Source organism: Cetorhinus maximus, chromosome 3 (assembly GCF_964194155.1).
Source record: "Cetorhinus maximus chromosome 3, sCetMax3.hap1.1, whole genome shotgun sequence".
Taxonomy (NCBI): domain Eukaryota; kingdom Metazoa; phylum Chordata; class Chondrichthyes; order Lamniformes; family Cetorhinidae; genus Cetorhinus; species Cetorhinus maximus.
Window position 1 is genome coordinate 194372473 of NC_135881.1, and position 21607 is coordinate 194394079.

Genomic DNA, 21607 nt, shown 5'->3' on the forward strand with positions numbered 1-21607 from the left:
AGACGACACTGGTGGGATTGGTCTATAGGCCCCCTGACAGCTATACTGTAGGACAGAGTATAAATCAGGAGATAATGAGGGCATGTAAAAAAGGCAGTACATTATTCATGGGTGACTTTAATCTTCATGTAGATTGGGAAAATCAAATTGGCAGAGGTAGACACGAGCAAGAATTCAGAGTGTATTCGGGACAGTTTCTTAGAACAATACGTTGTGAATCCAACCAGGGGTCAGGCTGCTTTGGACCTGGTAATGTGTAATGAGGAAGGTTTAATAAATGTAAAGGATCCCCTCGGAAGAAGTGACCATAATATGGTAGAATTTAGCATTCAGTTTGAGAATGAGAAACTTGGGTCTGAAACAACTGTGCTAAACTTAAATAAGGGTAATTACAATGGAATGAGGGTAGAGTTGGCTGGAATGGACTAGGAGCAGTTTAGCAGAAAAGACGGTTGGTGAACAATGGTAAACGTTTAAGAAAATAGTTCATGACCCTCAACAAAGATATATCCCGGTGAGGAAGAAGGATTCAGGGAAGGGGATAAACCAAACATGGTTAACCAAGAAAGTTAAGGGCAGTATCAAATTGAAAGAAAAAACATACAATGTGGCAAAGATTAGTGGTTAGCCAGAGGATTGGGAAAGCTTTAAAAACCAACAAAAGATTACCAAAAAAAAAGTAAAGAGGGAGAAAATAAACTTTGAGGGTAAACGAGCAAGTTATATAAAAATGGACAGTAGGAGCTTCTTTAAGTATATAGAAAGGAAGGGAGAGGCCAAAGTGAACACAGGCCCCTCAGAGAATGAGGCTGGGGAAATAATAATGGGGAACCAGGAAAAGGCAGAGGAGTTGAATAAATACTTTGCTTCAGTCTTCATGGTAGAAGATACTAATAGCATTCCAAAAATATTAAATAATGAAGGGGCAAAAGGTGGGGGAGGAAATAAATACAATCACTAGACAAAAAGTACTTGGGAAACTAATGGGGCTAAAGGCTGATAAGTCCCCTGGACCTGATCCTAGGATATTAAAGGAAGTAGCTATGGAGATAGTGGATGCATTGGTAGTAACCTTCTAAGAATCCTTAGATTCTGGAAAGGCTCCAGAGGACTGGAGAATGACCAATGTAACACCCTTATCCAAAAAGGGAGGGAGACAAAAAACAGGTAACTATAGGCCAGTTAGCTTAACATTGGTCATTGGAAAAATGTTGGAGCCTATTATAAAGGATGTAATAAGCTATTCTAAAGCATTTAGAAATACATAATCTAATCAAGCAGAGTCGTCTTTGCTTCATGAAGGGGAAATCATGCCTAACAAATTTATTAGAATTCTTTGAGGATGTAAGGAGCAGGATAGATAAAGGGGAACCAGTAGACGGTAATATATTTGGATTTCCAAAAGGTGCTCAATAAGGTGCCGCATGTAAGGCGACTTAAGATAAGAGCCCATGGTGTTGGGGGTAGTATATTAGCATGGACAGAGGATTGGCTAACTAATAGAAGATAGTTGGGATAAGGGCATTTTCAGAATGGCAACCTGTAACTGTTGGAGTGCCACAGGGATCAGTGCTGGGGCCTCAATTATTTACAATATATATTAATGACTTATATGAGGGAAGTGAATGTATTATCGCTAAGTGCGGATGACACAAAAATAGGTGGGAAGCCAAGTGGTGAGGATGACACAAGGAGTCTACTGGGCGATATAGACAGGTTAAGTGAGTGGGCAGAAACTTGGCAGATGGAATATAATGTGGGAAAATGTGAAGTTATGCACTTTGGCAGGCAGAATAGAGGAGCTGAATATTATTTAAGTGGAGAAAGACTGTGGAAGGCTGCAGCACAGGGGGATTTGGGAGTCCTTGTTCATGAATCCCAAGAAGCTAACATACAAGTTCAACAGGTAATAGGGAAGGCAAATGGAATGTTGGCCTTTATTTTAAAGGGAATGGAGTATAAAAGTAGGGAAGTCTTGCTAAAACCATACAAGGCACTAGTTAGACCACACCTAGAATACTGTGAGCAATTTTGGTCCCCTTATCTAAGGAAAGATATACTGGCATTGGAGGCAGTCCATAGAAGGTTCACTAGGTTGATCCTGGGGATGGAGGGATTTTCTTATGAGGAGAGGTTGAGTAGGTTGGGCCTGTACTCTTGGAATTTAGAAGAATGAGAGGCGACCTTATTGAAACATATAAGATTCTTAGGGGGCTTGACAGGGTAGATGCTGAGAAGCTGGTTCCCCTTGTGGGAGAGCCTAGACCAAGAGCACATAATCTGAGTAAGGGAGCGCCCATTTAAAACGGAGATGAGGGGGAATTTATTCTCTGAGGGTAGTCAGCCTGTGGAATTCTTTACCGCAGAAGGTTGTAGGGGCTGGGTCATTAAGTATATTCAAGGCTGAGGTAGACAGATTTTTAATCAGTAAAGGGTTATGGGGAAGAGGCAGGAAAGTGGAGTTGAGGATTATCAGATCAGCCATGATCTCATTGGCGGAGCAGACTCGATGGGCCGAATGGCCTACTGTTCCTACGCCTTATAGTCGTCTTATGGTCTTAATGTTGCCATTGGTAATATATACCTGGATATTCATTTTAACAGCAGTTGGATATTACGCATTAATCAAATCCCAGTGCTTATACTGGCTTATTTTATGCATTTCACTTTTTTAGGAGTTTTATTTTGTATTTTCTGGCTACTCTTCAGCTTCTCATTGAGCAAGAGATCTTGCTCCTTTCCTTTGCAGAATCAATTTGATCTTTATTTTTTTCCACAAAACCAGGAAACAGCAGGTAGCGCTGAAACTAAAGTTGCAGATCAGCCTGTTGCACACTGGCGTTCAAAACTCACCATCAATATCATGGCTGACAACTTCACCTTTGATGGATCTGCACTTCCTGCTGATGTACACAGATATTTGAAATTGTAAGTTTATAACTAGTTGTAGATATTTTAAGCAAATCTTAATACAGGTATTTGAATTTTGCTGAGAAAAGACATTTTGTTGAAGCTTTTTGTCTTGCACTCATCAGGACAATCGCAAGAATTCCAATGTCAGGGGAAACAACAGCTTTATACTATATGAGATAAGTGCTGATTGGTTGGCAAGTGGACTCTAATTGGTAGAGGCGTTGCCATGGGGAATGCACCAGTTAATGGTCACTGACAGTTAATTGCCAAGCAATGTGGTATATGAATTTCAGTGCCAGTGATGCTAGGTATGAAGGCTGTACTGGCGGATTGTATCAAACAGCATGTCCCTTCCACTGTTCGCAACAGGCAAGGTACAGACTAGCCAACCAACTCATGTTTGCAAAATTCAAAACACAGCATCCAACGTTAGATGTGATTCTGTGATTGGACAACATTTGCTAAATAATCCTCAGAGTATGCTAAAAATTACACTGACAACCAATTTAAGATTGTCAGTCGGGCTAGCAGTGTGGCGCATTTGCGTGTACTGGAAACTACATACATTAATACACAGGGCCCTGTTCTTTGCAGACAGAAAGAACATGTACACACGTTGTGCTTGTCTCGGCTAAACAAAATAAATAAGAGCCATCTGTTGGTTCATTTCTCAGGGCAATGCCTTGACTAATCAGAGTCAAGGTGCCTGGTTTAAATTTCAGTCAATAATTGGCAGTTAACTGTCAGTCACCATTAACTGGCGCATTCTCCATGACAACACCTCTACCAATTAGAGTCCACTTGCCAATCAATCAGCACTGTCTTCTCATACAGTATAAGTTATTGTTTCCCTTGACATTAGTATTGCGATTGTCCTGATGAGTGCAAGATGAAAAGCTTCAACAAAATGCCTTTTTTCAGCAATACTCAAGTTCTGTACTACCAAATGACTATTTGAATACAGGTATTACTAAGACATTTGTATTTATCTACCTATGTAAACTTTAATTAAATCTGTTAGAATGACTGCATGTTGTGACACTTGATTTTTTTTTATTAGAGAGTTCCTTTTGAGGGTGCATTTGGCAGGTGATAATACAAGGGAGGATCAGGCTGAATGTAAAAAGTATGAAGTATAGAAAGAAAATAGCGGTAAAGACAAGTATGAGCATACATTGACAGCCAACACAAAAAGGCACCCAAAGGTCTTCCATATGCATACTAACAGTAAATTGGATATCAGAGGAGTGGTGGGTCTGATTAAGGACCAAAATGTGCATTTTTGGAGGCAGATGGCATGATTGAGGTATAATTGAGCACTTTGCATTGATGTTTATCAAGGAAAAAGACTTTTGCCAAAATTATGGTACATCAGGTGGTTGGCGGGGTACTGGATGAGATAAAAATGAATAAAGAGGAGGTGCTAGTACTGCTGGTAGTTCTGAATAAAATACTTGCTCCAGATGGGATGCATCCTGGATTGCTGAGGGAAGTAACGATAGAAATTGCCGAAGTTGCCACAGCCTTCTAGTCCTCCTTATATACAAGGTGGTGCCAAAGGACTGGAGGATTGCAAATGTTGCACCCTTGTTCAAAAAGATGGAGAATGATAAACCAGGCAATTATGCACTAGTCAGTTTAATGTTCATGGTGGGGCAATTTTAAAAACAATAACCTTGGAGAAAATTAACAGCCACCTGGACAAACATGGGCTAATAAATGAAAGCCATATGTTAAGGACAAATCGTGTTTGACTAGATTGAGTTTTTTGATGAGATAACAGGGTGGATGAGGGCAGTGCAGTTGATGTTGTGCACACGGACTTTTAAATATCAAATACTAGGCTTGTTTGAAAAATAAAAGGGACAACAACATTATGGATGCAAAATTGACTAAGGGATAGAAAATAGTTGTGGTGAATGGCTGCTTTTTGGACTGGAAGGAAGTGTACAATAGAGTTCCCCAAGTTTCAGTGCTGGGACCAATCCTGTGGTGTACATTTTTAAAAATTTGTTTATGGGGGTGTCACTGCGTAGGCCAGCATTTATTGCCCATCCCTAATTGCCCTTGTTCAGAGGGCATTTCAGAGTCAACTACATTGTTGTGGATCTGGAGTCACATGTAGGCCAGACTAGGTAAGGACAGCAGATGGGCTTTTACAACAATCGGCAATGGTTTCATGGTCATTAGTCTTTTAATTCCAGATTTTCATTAAGTTCGGATTTGAACCCAAGTCCCCAGAGCATTGCCCTGGGCCTCTGGAATACTAGTTGAGTGACAATGCCAATACGCCATGACGTGAAAGTTGGGAAATTATTAAACACTGAAGAAGATGTTGGTAGGCTTCAGGAGAGCCTAGACAGGCTGGTGGAATGGGTGGAGACATGGCAGGTGAAATTCAGTGCTGTAAAGTATGAGGTGATACAATTTTGGTCAGAAGAATGAGCAGAAATTATACTAAATTATATAATTTTAAAGAGGGTGCTAGAAGAGAGAAACCTGGGGGTGCTTGTGCACAAATCTTTGAAGGTGGCAGGACAAGATAATAAAGCAGTTAATAAAACATGTGGAATCCCAGGCTTTCTAAATAGAGGTACAAAAGCCAGGTGCAATGCTAAAACTGTAGAAAACACTAGTCTGGCCCAGCTGGAGTATTGTCTAATTCTGGGCACCACACTTTTAGGAAGGATGTGAATGCTTTTTAGAGGATACAGAAGAGATTAAAAAGAAGGGGTACAGGGATGAGCGATTTTGGCTGTTTGGATAGATTAGAGAAGCTTGGGTTATCCTGAGAGCAGAGAAGGCTACAAGATTTGAGAGGGGTGTATAAAATCATGAACCGTTTAGGCGGAGTAAATCCTTGTGCTTATGTGTTCAAATTCTACAGAAACCTTTTCCCTCATTGAAATGTTTTTCTAGCCAAGCATGATGGACTTATAAGCACAGGATCTGCTTTAAGAAGGAAGAACCATTCTGATCTTTAATAAAGGCTTATATGACCAAGAACCACCTCTTTTTAACACTTCAGTTGTGATGTTTGGTATCTTAGGGTGCAGCATGGAAAGACTGTGCAGTATCTTCCTATACTGTTTGTTGATGAGCTAAGCAACCGAGTGAGAGATTTGAGGGTGAGTTCCTTTTATTTTCCCCCCGTAACTGGAGAACCCCTTGTTATCACACTTAAATGTACGGATGTGCTTCATTCCATGTTCAGTCACTGCCAAATTTCGTCTTATGACAGAAGTTGGAAAAGGTTTTTAAAAATATTTCCTTGCCCTATCCTCTTTCTTCCTGATCCTTGCCAGGTAACTTGCTGTATTGCTCGCTGTTCTCGAACTACCCACTGGGAGGTACCAAAGAGTTCCTTAGGCTCTCCTACTTAGTGTAGGAGCATCTGGCTTCCCCATGCTGATATGTTTGAAATCTGTAACTCATGTGGAAAATCATAGTTGTTAATTCCCAATTTACCAGTCTGTGGTTAAAAAGCACCAGTGTTCCAATCTGTTGCCTAAGATATTTCCAAGAAATAATACATTTTCATTTGGATGGTAATCTCTGGTCCACTCACTATGTAGGTGAATGGCAAATCTCAAAATAAAGGAGCAATCACCACTTGTATAGCATGGCAGCTTAGAAGCCCAGTAAATTATACCCAGTAATTTACTAATCAACAGAGGGAAGTAATGATTGGATTAGACTTGATGTTTGAAGCCTTTGTGTACTAGTATGTTTTGTGAAGTTCTGCTAGATTGTGCTTCCAATCAGAAAATGGTTGTAAATTGGATATTTTAGAGCAAAGTTGCATTTGTTTCCTTTGAACTAAACTCTTTCAGTGCTCCAAACCCTTTTCACCTTTTCAGAACAATATACTTTCTGTTGTCTAATACTGAGAAACTTTATATTGCAGGTTATAAATGCTACAGCGATTACGTTACCTCTTACTATCTCTTATGATGCTATATCACTTGGGAAGCTAAGGTTTTGGACCCACATGCAAGAGGCTGTCTATTCATTACAACGCTTTGGTATGCCCTGTGCTCTTGAAAATGGCCAGCTACTTTTTGCTTTCAAAAGTGTTCTTATTTGTTATCAAATTGAGGGATGTTAGTACTGAGGAATGGGAGTCTCTCCCATTTTGGGCACCCATATTAATATTTGTTATACTGGCATAACATCTCATTGAGCAAAACGTCAACTTTGGCATTAAGATATATCTCAGAAGAGCATATTTTACTGTACCAGTTCTGCACTTCCATTTCTCATCTCAACAGTCCTGTGCCACATCCTTTGTTTGCTGATTTAGAGCTGTATTATGGGTAACGCTGCATTGTGTGCCATGCCACTGGGTCCTGAGTTAGAGCTACCCAATATTTCAGTCTTGGAGAATTTTATTACTGAACTGTGCAGCAGTGCGTCATGCACACTTATCAGTAATTTGGCAGTTTTTCTAAGAATATTGTAGGTATTTTTGCGGACCAGTGGAATCCAAATGAACTGTTTCAATTATACTTTTAATTAACATCTTGCTGTTTATTTGGCAAGCCATGTCAAGTACTGGAATATTGTTGTTAACATTATTCAATTGATTGTTGCTACATTAATCACATCTCTCGCCCCTTAATTCACTGTGGATTTAAAAAAAATAAATTAAGGTTGGAAAAAGAGCCATTTAATCATGAAAGCTCATCCTTTATGTGCATCAGCTCTCATTATTGGAAATAATCATCTTTTAAATAACTCCAATAAGAGCCTTTACCTCTCTTTGCTTTAGTGCTTGGCATTTTGAGTAAAGGTGTTCTTCTGAGATGTTTTAAATTTATTCTTTGGTAATAGGAAGTTGACTTAATGCTGTGCTTAATTGCTTTGTGAATGACATCGAAGTATACACTCGGAATGTTAAAGATTACAAATCACACCAATCACTTGTAATTTTTTTTGCTTTGGACGTAGTGATTATAATTTGTCTGTAATTCCTGCTGGAGGCAACTCCGCCTTCAGGATGAAAATCTCTTCACAGCTGCACCATCTCATCTGCAGAAGACCCAGCTGGCGAATTATTTTACATGAATTATAATGGTACTAATTATTTTGAAATTTGTATAGTTGCCAGGATTATTTTTGCTCCTTAACCCCAGAAGTTGCATTATAGGAAGGAAGGTTGTTTACTTTAGCTGATTTTTATTTTTAGCTAATGTTTCCTTCCTCTTTTCATGATGTGCATTTTAGGTTTCACTGAAAAAGATGTTGATGAAGTAAAAGGGATCTTTGTAGACACCAACCTCTACTTCTTAGCTTTAACATTCTTTGTCGCAGCATTCCATGTAAGTTATAGCTAAGTCAGAAGCTTTATTCCCTTGGGGACTATTCTATCTGTTGTCCAGCATATTTAGACTTGGGGACACTTCCCAGTGAGAAAAAGCCAAATGCATAGTTAAAGATTGTTTCATTGGGGTGTTTGATGGAATGTAACTTGTCTAATTCAAAAAAACCAATGCACATAAGAAAACTGTTTTGAGGGAGACAATTTTTTTAATGCTGCTCTTCAATAATTCTGCAGGTCAGATTTTGAAATCAGCCACTAATTCTACCTGTTTATACTGGCTTTGCTTGTAAGATCTATAGGATATTTCCTGGGGGGTATTCAAAATTATACAAACTATTAGAAGGAATAAATTTAATATTTTCAAAGCAAAATGTATTTAAGCATCAATTCATGTGTACTTACTGGTGGATATGTGTATGATTGAACAAATGAGCACTTAAACTTTTATTAGTACCTGCAGCATGGAGAATACTATGTTCATTCCCAGTCTAAGGACAGGCATGCGTCCTTTCAGCAGGCCTTTGCCATTGCTGTTCTGTATCCAGCTGCTAGAATGTGGGCCACTCTGTCTCACCTGATTTTCCAACCTTTTCACTGAAGCACTTTTCACAGAAAGGGTCTGCTTGAGATTGAGATTTCTAAACATTGCATTTCAGGGGCGTAGTTCCGTATGTGAAGCTGATGCTTACTGCATTCAACAATATTGGTAAAATTAAGGTTGAGGCAGTGCAGTGACATGCAATTGCCAGCATCTAAAGTGACAGAAAAAAAGAATCCACAAGCATGGATTATGTTTTTATTGCTTTGAAATATCTCTTCACCTGTGCCTTTAGTTATCCACCCTAGATTCCCTGCTAAGTTTCTGCGGTGTCCAGTTTCTTTTAGCAATTTGGGGCATTTTTCTATATTTAAAGGTTTTATTTGAATGCAAGTTATTGTTGCAGTCCTGCACTAAATATGTATTTGCCTTTTTTGTGCAGCTCCTGTTTGATTTCTTAGCTTTTAAGAACGATATTACGTTTTGGAGGCGGAAGAAAAGTATGGTTGGCATGTCCACAAAAGCAGGTAAGAGCTAAATGCCGTTTAATGAACAGCACCCATATTCAGTTCTGATGAAGTGTCATACGGACTTGAAACGTTAACTCGGTCTTCCTTTCCACAGATGCTGTCAGACCTGCTGAGTTTTTCCAGCAGTTTTTTTGTTCCATTTGCATTACTGTTGGTTTCAAAGTTGGTAGTTACAGGATCGTGAGCGCTCTGCTTCTGGCAGAAACAACTTGGCGTACTCACTAGTTTACAGCCTTCAGTTCCCTTGGACTTCCATTTCTTCTACAGTTCAAAATGCTGATTTAATATCACTGAAAATTGTTCCAAAGCCTCAATCCACAACATAGAAGAAAGGCGGAGAAAGTGAATGACAGGACAAGAAGAGTGGTGGTATTGTAAACCTGGGTGGAACTTTGGCAGCTTGTTAGTACCTGAACGGTCAGATCAGGTCACTATGGTTAACACACTGCTGTTCAACCAATACTGTGTGATAATGAAATTTCTGTTGGTGTTTGTTTACCACTGACATTGAACAATGATGCACCCTCACTTGGGATTTGACACAGATTTGGTCAATGCTGTTAGATACTGCCAGACTCGGTGGAATATATATTTTTTCATATATAAATTAAAATACATCTTTTTACATATTAAAATTTGCTCAGCAACCACTCAAAGCCAACTAACTAGAATCATTTTAAATTTTCCTAGCTGTACCACATCGTATCAGTCATTATGTATAGTGGACAAATTGCATTCACGTGATAACCCTGTTGTAAGCAGTGGGGACTGTAACACTGTTATAATAGAATAGTTGTTTTTCATTCTGAATGAGATTCAATTCCTGGTCTCTATTGTTAATGAATCTCAGATGGAACAGTGTCAATAATTGGCTAAAAGCAAAACACTGGGGATGCTGGAAGTCTGAAACAAAAACAGAAAATGGTGGAAAAACGCAGCAGAGTTTTTCCAGCATTTTCTGTTTTTGTCAATAATTGGCTTTTGTGATCCCTAGCCTAAGGATGGGTGGGGGAAACAGTTCTTAATGATGGAAAGTACATGTGTGACTGTAGAATGTATGATGGCCTTACAAGTTCACATTCTCGGGGAGACATGGGTTCATATTCCACTATGGCAGCTAGTGGAATTTAATTCAATTAATAAACACTGGAATTGAGAACTAGTCTCAGTAATGGTGAGCATGAAGCTATCATTGATTGTTGTAAAAGTCAATCTTTTTCACTAGTGTTTAAAGGACACTAATGGTACTGTAGGGAAGGAAATCTGCTATCCTTAACCAGTCTGGCCTACATGTGACTTCAGACCCACAGCAATGTGGCTGACTCTTAACTACCCCCTCAAATGGCCTAGCAGCCACTCATTTCGAGGACAATTAGGGATGGACAACAAATGCTGGCCTTGCCAGCAATACCCACATATCATGAAAGCATAAAAAAAAGTCTACTCACTTTTTAGACTGCTGATTGCTCAAGTTCTGAACTGTAAGGCCTTTTAAGGAGAGAAAATTAGAGGAGCAGGAGTCCTTGTCTCTGTGTGCTTGTTTATGTTTTGAACAGAGCCACACAACTGTGTTAAATATTTGACCTGTTGATGGTAGCCAATAACTTAAGAAAACTAAGAAAGTGACTAGTAGAATGTAACTTCTTTCTCCCCTTGGTCTCTCCTACAGTGCTTTGGCGATGCTTTAGTACTATTGTGGTATTTCTTTTCCTTTTGGATGAGCAGACCAGTTTATTAGTCCTTATTCCAGCTGGCATTGGTGCAATTATAGAGGTAAAGTAAAAATCCAGAATTACACACAAGATCAATATCTACTTGGGTATTGGATCAACCTTTAAAACACTTAAGATATTTGAATTGCTTTTTAACTTTGCGACTATTTTTAGTTTGTATTTAATGAGTGTAACTTGTACGCTCCTTTATTCTACAGGTCTGGAAAGTTAAGAAAGCCTTTAAGATGACTGTTAAATGGCGTGGTTTGCGACCAATATTTCAGGTGAAGTATGAGAAAAGCTGGAATTTTTTTCTTTACATGTGCAGTGGAGATGACTTTAAATTCACTGCGCACTGAAATATTTGCTTGAGCTTGCTTTTAAATTGTGAGGTCAGCTGAGTCCTTCAAACGTTAGAAAGTCAAGAGTTCAGCCTGAATGATTGTACGTAGGAAGTAATTGGCAGTATTGGCCTTTTTAAAAAAATTCCTTATGATTTTTATTTTAAAGCCATCACTACAACTCGTTAGTGTAGTATCTTAGCCACCAATGTACGGTAGACTAGTAGGTATTGAACTGGGTTAGAATCCCAAAAGTCATGAGTCCATGCCTATCTGCCCATGGCAAGTTGTGAAATAAGTATAAAAATTATCATCCTTGCCAACTTAGAAGTCGTGGACAAATGTCCACAGTAGAATTGGTAGACGTGACCACTGCCCAATCCTTTTAAAAGGGAAAAAGACACCATCACCACAAAGTCTTTCTCCATTGTGTAGTGTGCACTAATATTTGGTAATTGAGACAGACTAAGAAATACTTGACATCCCTGAGGTGCTGTGGGTTGTTGATAACAGAATTACATACCCCACAATTTATCCCTCAACCAACCTCCCCATTCATTTGTTTGTGGGACTTTGTCCTGAGGAAATTGGCTGCTGCATTTCGCTACATTACAACAGTGACTACATTTCAGAAGTACTTCAATGGCTATGAAACACTTTGGGACATTTTGACATGATGAAATGCATTGTGAAAATCAACGTTTTCATTTTTTAAACTCCTTTTTTAATGCGAAAAGGTGCCCTATGTCTTTCATGGAGGCATAATCAGATAAAGATGTGCCCCAAATCAAAGAAAGAAATATTAGATAAGGTGGTAAAAAGACTCAGTTGAAGAAGAACATTTTAAGGAAAGTCTTTGAAGAGAAAATGTAAGAGGAGAGGCAGAGCTGTTTGAGCAGGAGGTAGTTTCAGAGCTGGGACCTAGGTGGCTAAGGCATGGCCATCAATGAAGGGGTATAGGAAGGGGCAATGATCTAGATGCCAGAGGTAAAGAAGTGGAGAACTTGGGAGCAGGTTGAAGGCCTAATTGAGGCTCTAGAGGGGTAACACCGTGAATGGGTTTCAACACATGGATGATAATTTTAAACTGGAAGCGTTGGGGGACAGAGAATGAATCTTGATTAGTGAAGACATAGGCGAGCAGGCTAGTACAGCAAAGTTTTGGATGAGCTGAAATTTTCTAAGTTTGGAACATCGGCCAGGGGATCACTGGAATAGTCTGGAGGTGACAAAGGCATGAATGAGTGTTTTGACAGCTGAGGCAGGATCGGAGCTGGGTGATATTATGCAGGTGATGGAACAGATGTGAGGCCTAAAATTTGACTCTGTATCTATCAAGGTTTTAAACCAATTGAGGTTGTATTTGATGGTAACGGCATGGAGTTAGTGAATCTTAAAGAAAAGTTTATCTAATGCAAAGGAAGTTTAATGGGATTGTTGTCAAGGCAGCAGGAGGTCGGCCTCGTGGAGAGATGGCGGAGAAATTAGATGTGGGATTAGAGCTAGAACAGCGTGGTGGGGGTATGTGTGATTAGCTGAGAAGAATTTGGCTGGAGTCAAGTCTTTTCCTCATCAGTTCTCACAAGGACTTTTGGGGAAGGCCTGCTGGATAGAAGGTATCTGACTTTTTCTCCTCCCCAGCCCTAGGATGCTGTGGCCAGATTTTATCAGCCACTACTTAAATGAAATAAGATAACTCTGTCTGTACTAGGGCATTCCTTTTTATGTATATTTGCAAGTTGTCTGTGACAAATATAAATTTAGATGAGCAGCAAAATTGATTACTTTGGGTGTCCATTACTTGCAGTTTGGAACATTTGATGAATCTGAAAAAAAGACTGAAGAATATGATACTCAGGTATTTGGTTTATTTATGCTATTCTACTTGGGCTTGGCATGGTTATTTAAGAAAATGAATATAATATCCAGTTGAAATTTTATGGGCTATGGATCTTGTGCATCAGTCTACACCTGAGTATATTTAATACGCATTACCCCAATATGAGCTCATGTTGACTCCTGTATGAAAGACTGCTAACTGAATCTAAATAAACCAAAGCGAAATGTTGAAGGGTTTGATGAAATTTTTAAGAAATGTATGTTCATTTTCATAATATATAGTGGATATGATGCTCTCAGTCCATTTTAAACATGTTCTGATGGTTGTGGATTTTTATCCCTCTCTGTTTAGGCAATGAAATACTTGTCCTACGTACTTTATCCACTTTGTTTTGGTGGAGCAGTGTATTCCTTATTAAATATAAAGTACAAAAGGTAACTATTAATGGCCTTTGAATTAAGCTTGATTTATTTTTGAAACTTCAAGGAAAGGTTATCTAGTGCATTGGATTTACATTATTTCATATCTTTTCAGTTGGTACTCATGGCTGATAAATAGTTTAGTTAACGGTAAGTGTCTCTTGCACATTGCTTTGTTAACTTGAGTTGTTTTTCTAGATACAGTCATTTATATATTTGCTTTACGTTTGTTTTTTTTCCCACATGGCCAATAAAATGTTGGTGTGGTTGTTGCAGGTGTTTATGCTTTTGGATTCCTGTTTATGCTGCCTCAACTGTTCGTTAATTATAAGGTTAGTAATCAGACAGTTTATCCTGCTCGTGTTATAGCTATTTTAGGAGAAATCAGCCCATCTTAATTGGAAATGGAATGACCCCAGTGCCATTTTATTGTGTTTAGATCTTTCTCTTTTTGCCCCTGCCACATTGATTGTGTATTATCCTCCTCGTCTCTTTTGGTGGTTTCAAATGTGTGTTCTTTCTTTTTGAGCAGGCAAGCTAGTTACTAGAAGTGTGAGACAGTGGCCTTGGCTGCCTTGCATTACCACTGATGCGACGCGTCCCGTCCAGTGTCTCCCCCCCACCTCCGCCCCAGTCCTCCTCTCCGACCCTTCCTTCTGCATGTTTTGTTTTTCATTCTGTGAGAAAGCTGTAGCTGAGATCAAGGAGCCACAGGTATGAACTTGCAACTGGCATCCAAAATTGGAGCATCCAATAAAATCTCAAAGGCCCAATTGATAAATTTTGGTAGGGTGGTGTGGAAAAAAAGACACATGCCAGTGCCCCCACCCCCAGCTTCTGTACCTTTAGCTGGAGCAACACTGTGCTATCAGGGTTTGGGTGGGGGGGTACTTGCTTAAGATCACAGTCCAGTGAATTGTGGAATTGATCGAGCTTGACTGTGATTCTCAATGCTCAGAAAACCTGTTTCGCTTTAGTATAGCTCCAGAGTACAGGTCACAGTACAGGTCCACACGTTAGGAATGATCAGGACAAATACTGTATTAGAGGGCTACTGGCATTATCGCAACCTAATGAGAGTCCAGAAAGCAATTATATGAAACTTTTAGCACATCCAATACATAAAAAGAAAGTTCCCTTCACATCAGAGCTTCAAAAATGTACATTGATTTTGAATTTTATGATGGGACATTGCTACCTTAGTCCATGGATCCATCAGTGAAATTTGTAAATAAATATTGAGCATATTCTAAGGTGCAAAAATGAGACTATATAATAAAAGTAACTGGTCTTGTATTAGACTTGGCACTACAATGCATTTTTTTACAGTTTCATGTAGTAATCAATGTATTCTGAGTAAAGAAAAAGGCTTAATTCCTGCTCAGTTACTCTGTTAGTTTAAAAATTGCAGTTTTGTGAAGGCATGCTACATTTGACGATTTCAGATGGGCAAATTTTAATGACTTGGCAGGTTTATCTGCTGCTTGTCATTCTGGTGGCTGGAGTTGGTAGTCTTTCCAATCCCTATAAGTATTGTTACCCAATAAAGTACTTCAACATTTTGTTTAAAAAAAAGTTTTAATAAATGTCAGACTTTCACAACATTTGCCATTTAATCCAGTCTGCAGTTTAATCTCCGAATGTCAGGTTCCTAAAAGATTGGGTTGTGGAATAGACCAAAGTTGGTAGTACTCAATCAATACCCTCAGTGAAGGTTAACTAGTATTTGAGTGTCCCCATCACAAGACAGATTACAGGTTTGGAGAATTATGCCTGATTGTTTTTTTGTAATGCTGCCTACTGGGTTATAGTTCTGCAATCACTGACAGCCTTTTAATATCTCATTCGAGCAGCCATTCTTCCTATGTAATCTTAGACAATGAGTGTCAGCATGGGCACTCATCGGCAGCTGAGCCCAAATTGTTTCTGAACTGAAATCCACAAGCTACACTTGAGCATGGGATCCTGGCTAACTTTTTATGTTCCTCTTTCCCCCTCCAGCCCTTCCTCAACCCTACTTCCTGTGAGGAATACCCAACAGCAGCTTTCCTGCTGAGGTACCAGGGCCTCCTTGTCTATGTGGCTTAAAACTATACCAGATGGCATTTTTAAGCACTATTCCATCAGGAGAGTGACTAACTTATCTCTAATGGGAATGGGGCTTGTTGCGAAAGGTTTTTTAAAACTCAAGACAGCTGCCAATTAATATTTTCTGTTTACTTGCAGCTGAAATCTGTGGCACATTTACCATGGAAGGCTTTTATGTATAAAGTAAGCTATTAATTTTATTTGTGTTTCCAATCTGACTCAAGTGTTACATAATGCACAAATGAATTAGAGCAACCCAATTCCTCATGTGGTGCCTGTGCGATCTGTTGCCTGTTACTTGGGAATTTAGCACTTTTAGTAGTGCCTATTTTCTATCTACAATCTTGTACAGCGCGTTGAGACATCTCATTGTATGTATTGAGTACAATGGAATGTAAGTTATTGATTTTTATAACTGTACCTCTGGATATCCAATTCTGCATAGAGCTTATAATTGCATCAGTGTGCACTTGTTAATAGCTGATTAACTCTTCTCTCAGATTCCAGTTTCGTTAGGAAAATTCAGATTTGTCCTATCCTCAAATCAAATGTGTATAATTTAGTTATAAATATTTTACAACACTAACTGGACTAATTTAATTTTGAAGCATTATAGTTTAAAAAAATGCTAGAAGTAATTGTGCACTGTTCCCTGGTTGAGAGGACTCTGTCCCAGGCATTTTCCACTCTTATATCTAAGTGTGCTAGGGTGGCCTTTTCACAGTCAGATGGCACTTATCATTGAATGTACAGCTGATTTGGGGAATTGGAGCTTGCTGACGGGATAATCATGGGTGTGGACTCCATATCCTAGCATTTTCTAACACCTTGGCTTATATTAACCCCAGTACTTGTGATCAAATATTGATTTTATCCATTTACAAATAGATTTTGGCAATTGAATTAGGGGTTGAAACGATGCTTGCTGTATTTCAGTAGCTTTACTGAAACAAAATGCACATTGTGGGCTGTGGTGACATGAGTGTATTTTTAGCTGAAAATTTTCAGAAGCTCTGTAACATATTCTTGGTTGTTGCATGTTTTAAATCTTTCCTGAGATATTCTCTCAGGTTCAGCAGTGATATTTTACACAGCAAGTTAGTATGGTTTGGGATGTGCTTCCGCAAAGTTTGATGGAAGCAGATTCAATCATGACTTTCAAAAGGGAATGAAATAAGTACTTGAAGGGAAGAAAATGTAAGGGCTATGGGAATCAGCAGGGGAGTAGGACTAATTTAGTAGCTCTTCTAAGGTGTTGGCACAGGCACAATGGGATAAATAGCCACTGCCTCTGTTAAAAGCAGGCTGAGAGTATCTTACCTTTAGGGGCGTGCCTGTATCACCAATATAAATGATAAGATAGTGTAATACGGGTGTAGCAATAGTGCCCCATTGTTATCTGAATTGGATATTCATATCTTTCATACATGTACCTCTCCAGTCTTCTCGATAGTGGACTAAGAGGTGGTAAGATGAGGTCATATACGAATTGTTTAGCTGATTTATTTCCTAGCAAATGAAAAAAGAGATGCCATTATGATTAGAATTAAATCAGTACAACTTATTAGTGAATTACGTTAGTCGGTTTTCTAATTTGACTAAAACAAAATAACTCTAACAATCCTTCTGCATTCTTCCTCAGAGCCTGGCCAGAGCTTGCCATTTTTGTTTAAGACCAGATTGGCTGTTTGATTATGTTTCTCTCTTTGATTTTTTAAAATTATGCTCTGTTCAGAGGGTAAAGTCTGTTGAGTCCCAGCACAGTGGCCAGAGCCATTAGCTTCGCAATATAATGGGTGTTGAGATGTTTACTAATTATGGAGAAGGGCTAATGAATTATTTATCATTTACTGTCTTTGGGGAGGCAACATGAAAGTTTGGCTCATTAGCCAACCTTCGTTTCCTGTGTAAATATGCTTACGTTGAATGGAGCTGACGTTTCCTCCCCCAAAAATGTTTCTATTGAAAATTGCTCAAACACTCTACACAGTGACGCTGGCAAAAGTATCTCTGGTGGTGTTATTATTTTCTAGTTTCATTTTTGTTTTCTCAACCCAATGGTTAGCTCCGCTTTGTTCATTTATATTAATGTGTATTCATGAGCCACCAAGCCCAAACTACTCTGGAATTGCTGTTTTATAGTTTACATTTCCACTGAATACATCTTAGGCTTGTATTATCACTATAGAGAAAGTCAGCCCAAATGCCTAGATGTTCAGCGGATTGTAAAGGAAAAGCTACATGAATATAATAGAGAAGTATAATATGAAAATGTTTTAATTGTACCATCTTTTGACAAACTAGAGCAAGCAAATGTCTTGTTTTGTAGCCAATTTTATGTATAAAGGACAACCACTCCTGTCTCCAATATAAACAAAACACAAATCTGATGTCTGGTATTCACTTCCCTATGATGGCTGAGCAGAGATATTAATTCATTGTGGTCAATTGAAAGCATAGGCTTGTAAGCATAGGCTTGTATTCTATCATGTTACTCCTGTTCACTTAGCAATTTAATATGCATTGTCTAATATTTTTTCTCTTTCTGACTCGAAATAATGTACCTCTTTTATTGTCACAACCTGTCTGTCTTCGCAGGCATTTAACACCTTTATTGATGATGTCTTTGCTTTCATCATCACCATGCCAACGTCACACAGACTAGCTTGCTTCAGAGATGATGTAGTGTTTCTTGTGTACCTCTACCAGAGATGGTAAGACTTTCCAATATATATCATTGCAATATATCAGTTTGAGAAACTAAAGGTTTTAAACTGCTATATTTTACATTTCAAGCAGAAGTTTTATTAGAAAGATAAGGAAATGAGTGAAGTGCTTTCATTTGCTGAATTTGAATTGAGCCCAAACTAACAGTTTCTGGGTTCAAAATTCTTGACTGAAACGGATTGAAGTTTTCTCAGTTCCTTTCCTGTAAAATGTATCTTGGCACTAAATTGGCCATTTCCCTCAGGCCACAACAGCGGCTGATATGAGACATGGAAATGCCACTTTGCTCTACAGATATGTTATTGGACAGTCAGGCAGCCAACACATGACCTGGTAATACCGATGCTGCAAACAGAGCGAAAGAACTTTTCATCTTTTCGCACCACAGTCCACCACGATGAGCACAAAACGTTGTCCAACAACTTTTTGAAATTAAGAAAGGGAGAAAATTGCCTCAGACTTTGTTTTGTGAATACATTGCTGTCTTTAAATGGTAAATCGGAATAACCAGGTAGATTTACCTTTTTATTCCCCCATGATTCTAAAATTCAATGTTATTTTTCATTGCAGGCTTTACCCAGTGGATAAAACCAGAATTAATGAGTTTGGTGAATCATATGATGAGAAAGAGATTGTGAAAAAGCAGCATAAAGAATGATTTTAGACTGGGCTTTCTCTGCAACCAGCTGCTAGCCATATTTCAAATCTCTGTTACCTGCAGCTCAGCCACTTCATCATTGATCTTTTCCTGCTTGTGACTGCAGTATAAATTATTTCCAGCAGTGCCAACCTTTCTGGATTTTCAACTCTGGGTCATAGCTCATGAGAGTTAAACAGTATTACTCTTATAAAGAAGATAGAGAGTGTAAACTATAATGTTGCTGTTTGATAGCACGGTTCAAATTTGTAACTTATTGTAATTTGTTTCATGGGTCCAAGCCGTTGTGGTGTTAACTGATCAGAACGGTAGATAAAGTTGGTCAAGGATGACTTGCAACTTCACTAATGACCGGAGTATTTAAGCATTCTCTCGCACTACCCTTACAGGCTTGCCTTTATTTTACCGGTTTGCATTTTTTTTGAGAGGGGACATTACAACATTTACAATCTGACTTAACTTATGGCGGCTTGATGTCATTGTTTCTGTGTGACTATGGTTATTACTGGAGTTGTAGTTCTGCATTCCATTTATTGTATTAATAAGCCATGATTCGGCCAAACGAATGATTGAAACATTTGAAACTAATCCAAGTTAGCACAGAGTGGACTTTAAAATTTTCAATTCCGATGTTAAACTTGACCACGTTATTGATTTGTAGAGGGTACAATAAATATTTTTCAAGTTAAATGTTTAAAAGGTAAAAGGACAATAATTTGCTTTAATTTGTTGACTGGATTCTCAAATATTGAAATCAAACCTATACAACACTTTTAATTTATTCAGCAGTATCACTTTAATTCAATTTTAAAAATCAATAGGGAAAAATGATCTCATACTAATCTGTGGTAACATTTAACAATTGGCTGTTTAGAACTTCTGATTTAATTCTGACCGAGGGTTGGACATTTCAGGCCGATGAAAGTAAACATCGGCTCTAAGTTGAAAATGGCTCTAGTTTCTGTTGATTTAATGATTGACATTGCTGACCAATCTTCTCGGTAGTGCTCTTTCTAAGTTGTTCTGACTATTGATAAAATTTGCTTTGATTTGCTGAACAGATGTAATGATCTCTCAATTGAATATGCATTCCTTTTTATTTTTGTGATTTGGTTATAAAGTTATTTTTTAATAATACTCACCAAAAGTGTTTTCTGCAGTTTTTATGTATCTGTGGTGAAGGTGAATGCAACTTTTTCCAAATTTAAAACTTGTAGGTACTAAATATCAAAATATTTGCAGTGATGGCAAATCTTTTCTAAGGAGTAAGTCCCAGAGCTTAAGTATGAATATAAGAAACTTAAGAGCTGAATATGTTAATATCTTTTAACTTATTTTTAGTGATAGCACATAGACCATTAGGCTCTAGATGTTCTTTCTTAATTCATAAAATTGCACCAAACTGGTGTCACTGCTAGACCAGCAGTAGTGACCGATATAATCTGCTCACTCAGGGCTGTAAAGTTTGGCTACGGCTATGTGTTTTCTTAGTCCAGTTGGTAATAGAATCAAAATAGGGCAATCCTAGTACCAACTAAACTGTCACTCTTTTAACAGAGGTTGTCTTCAAATGGGTAAATGCAGTATGATGCAGAGTGATTTACATAGAAAGAGGTGAATCCAGGAAGTGGTTGAAATGATGAATGCGTGAGAATTCTGAATCAGTCCAAAACCAGAAATGTTGATCCGATGAAAAATTGCTGGCACTAGGGAACTGTAGAAGATGAATACAAAAATTGCACTCGAGACTGTGTGATAAATAAATTGCTGATGTTATCTGACTTAATTTTCTATGGAAGTGCATTTAAAAATACATGCATATGTCCATGTACATATTATGACACCACATAGCTATTTAAACTGAAAGTGGTTTTCTTTCCCATCTACAAAATTGTTAGGTTGTAGACTTAAGCTATAACCGCTACATATCTGGTCTGGGACTGGATCTTTCAAAAACAGCCCATTTGAGCTCTCGCTATTTTTCCACAGATGCCATTCTTGCTCATCAGTCAAGGTCACAGACTCTTCCATTACAATCCCTGGATATGCCCTGTCCCAGTGGGGGGGACACTGGGAGTCCTCACCATTTGACTCTGGACCCCCCTAAATGTTCATGGCTTCAAGTCAAACATGAGCAAGAAAACCTCCTGTTGATTACCATTTACTGAACTCTCAGTTAATGGATCAGTCATCCATGCTAAACATAAGAGTAGTAAGGGCATAGAATGTACCCTGGGTGGGGGACGTAAACTCCCAGTACAGTGTGGTTCAATTAGAAATACAAAACTAGGGCCATCTATGAGGTGTAATGGAGCATCAGCTGCAACACAATTATACAATTGCAAACCATGTGGACTGACATATCCTTCACTCCTCCATCCCCGTCAAGCCAGACAGCCAACCTTGGTTCAACAAAAGTGTGGGAAGGCACACTGGAAGTAACACTAGGAATACCTGAAAAAGAAGTGCCAACCTGGTGAAAACAGCATGACAGTGTGAATGTGAAACAGAATGCTAC

The 21607-nt window shown here is 38.6% G+C and overlaps 1 protein-coding gene across 1 annotated transcript in view; it reads left to right on the forward strand.

Moving 5' to 3' along the window:
• Positions 1-20870, forward strand: part of clptm1l (CLPTM1 like) — a 32048-nt gene extending 11178 nt beyond the window's left edge. The window contains exons 4-17 of the mRNA XM_078539490.1: positions 2786-2928; positions 5963-6041; positions 6821-6938; positions 8140-8234; positions 9217-9301; positions 10974-11077; positions 11235-11300; positions 13165-13215; positions 13549-13631; positions 13732-13766; positions 13893-13948; positions 15843-15887; positions 18303-18418; positions 19002-20870. Of these exons, the coding sequence (XP_078395616.1) occupies positions 2786-2928; positions 5963-6041; positions 6821-6938; positions 8140-8234; positions 9217-9301; positions 10974-11077; positions 11235-11300; positions 13165-13215; positions 13549-13631; positions 13732-13766; positions 13893-13948; positions 15843-15887; positions 18303-18418; positions 19002-19089 (1164 nt within the window). The 3' untranslated portion in view covers positions 19090-20870. The remainder of the gene's footprint in view (positions 1-2785; positions 2929-5962; positions 6042-6820; positions 6939-8139; positions 8235-9216; positions 9302-10973; positions 11078-11234; positions 11301-13164; positions 13216-13548; positions 13632-13731; positions 13767-13892; positions 13949-15842; positions 15888-18302; positions 18419-19001) is intronic.
• Positions 20871-21607: the final 737 nt, after the last annotated feature.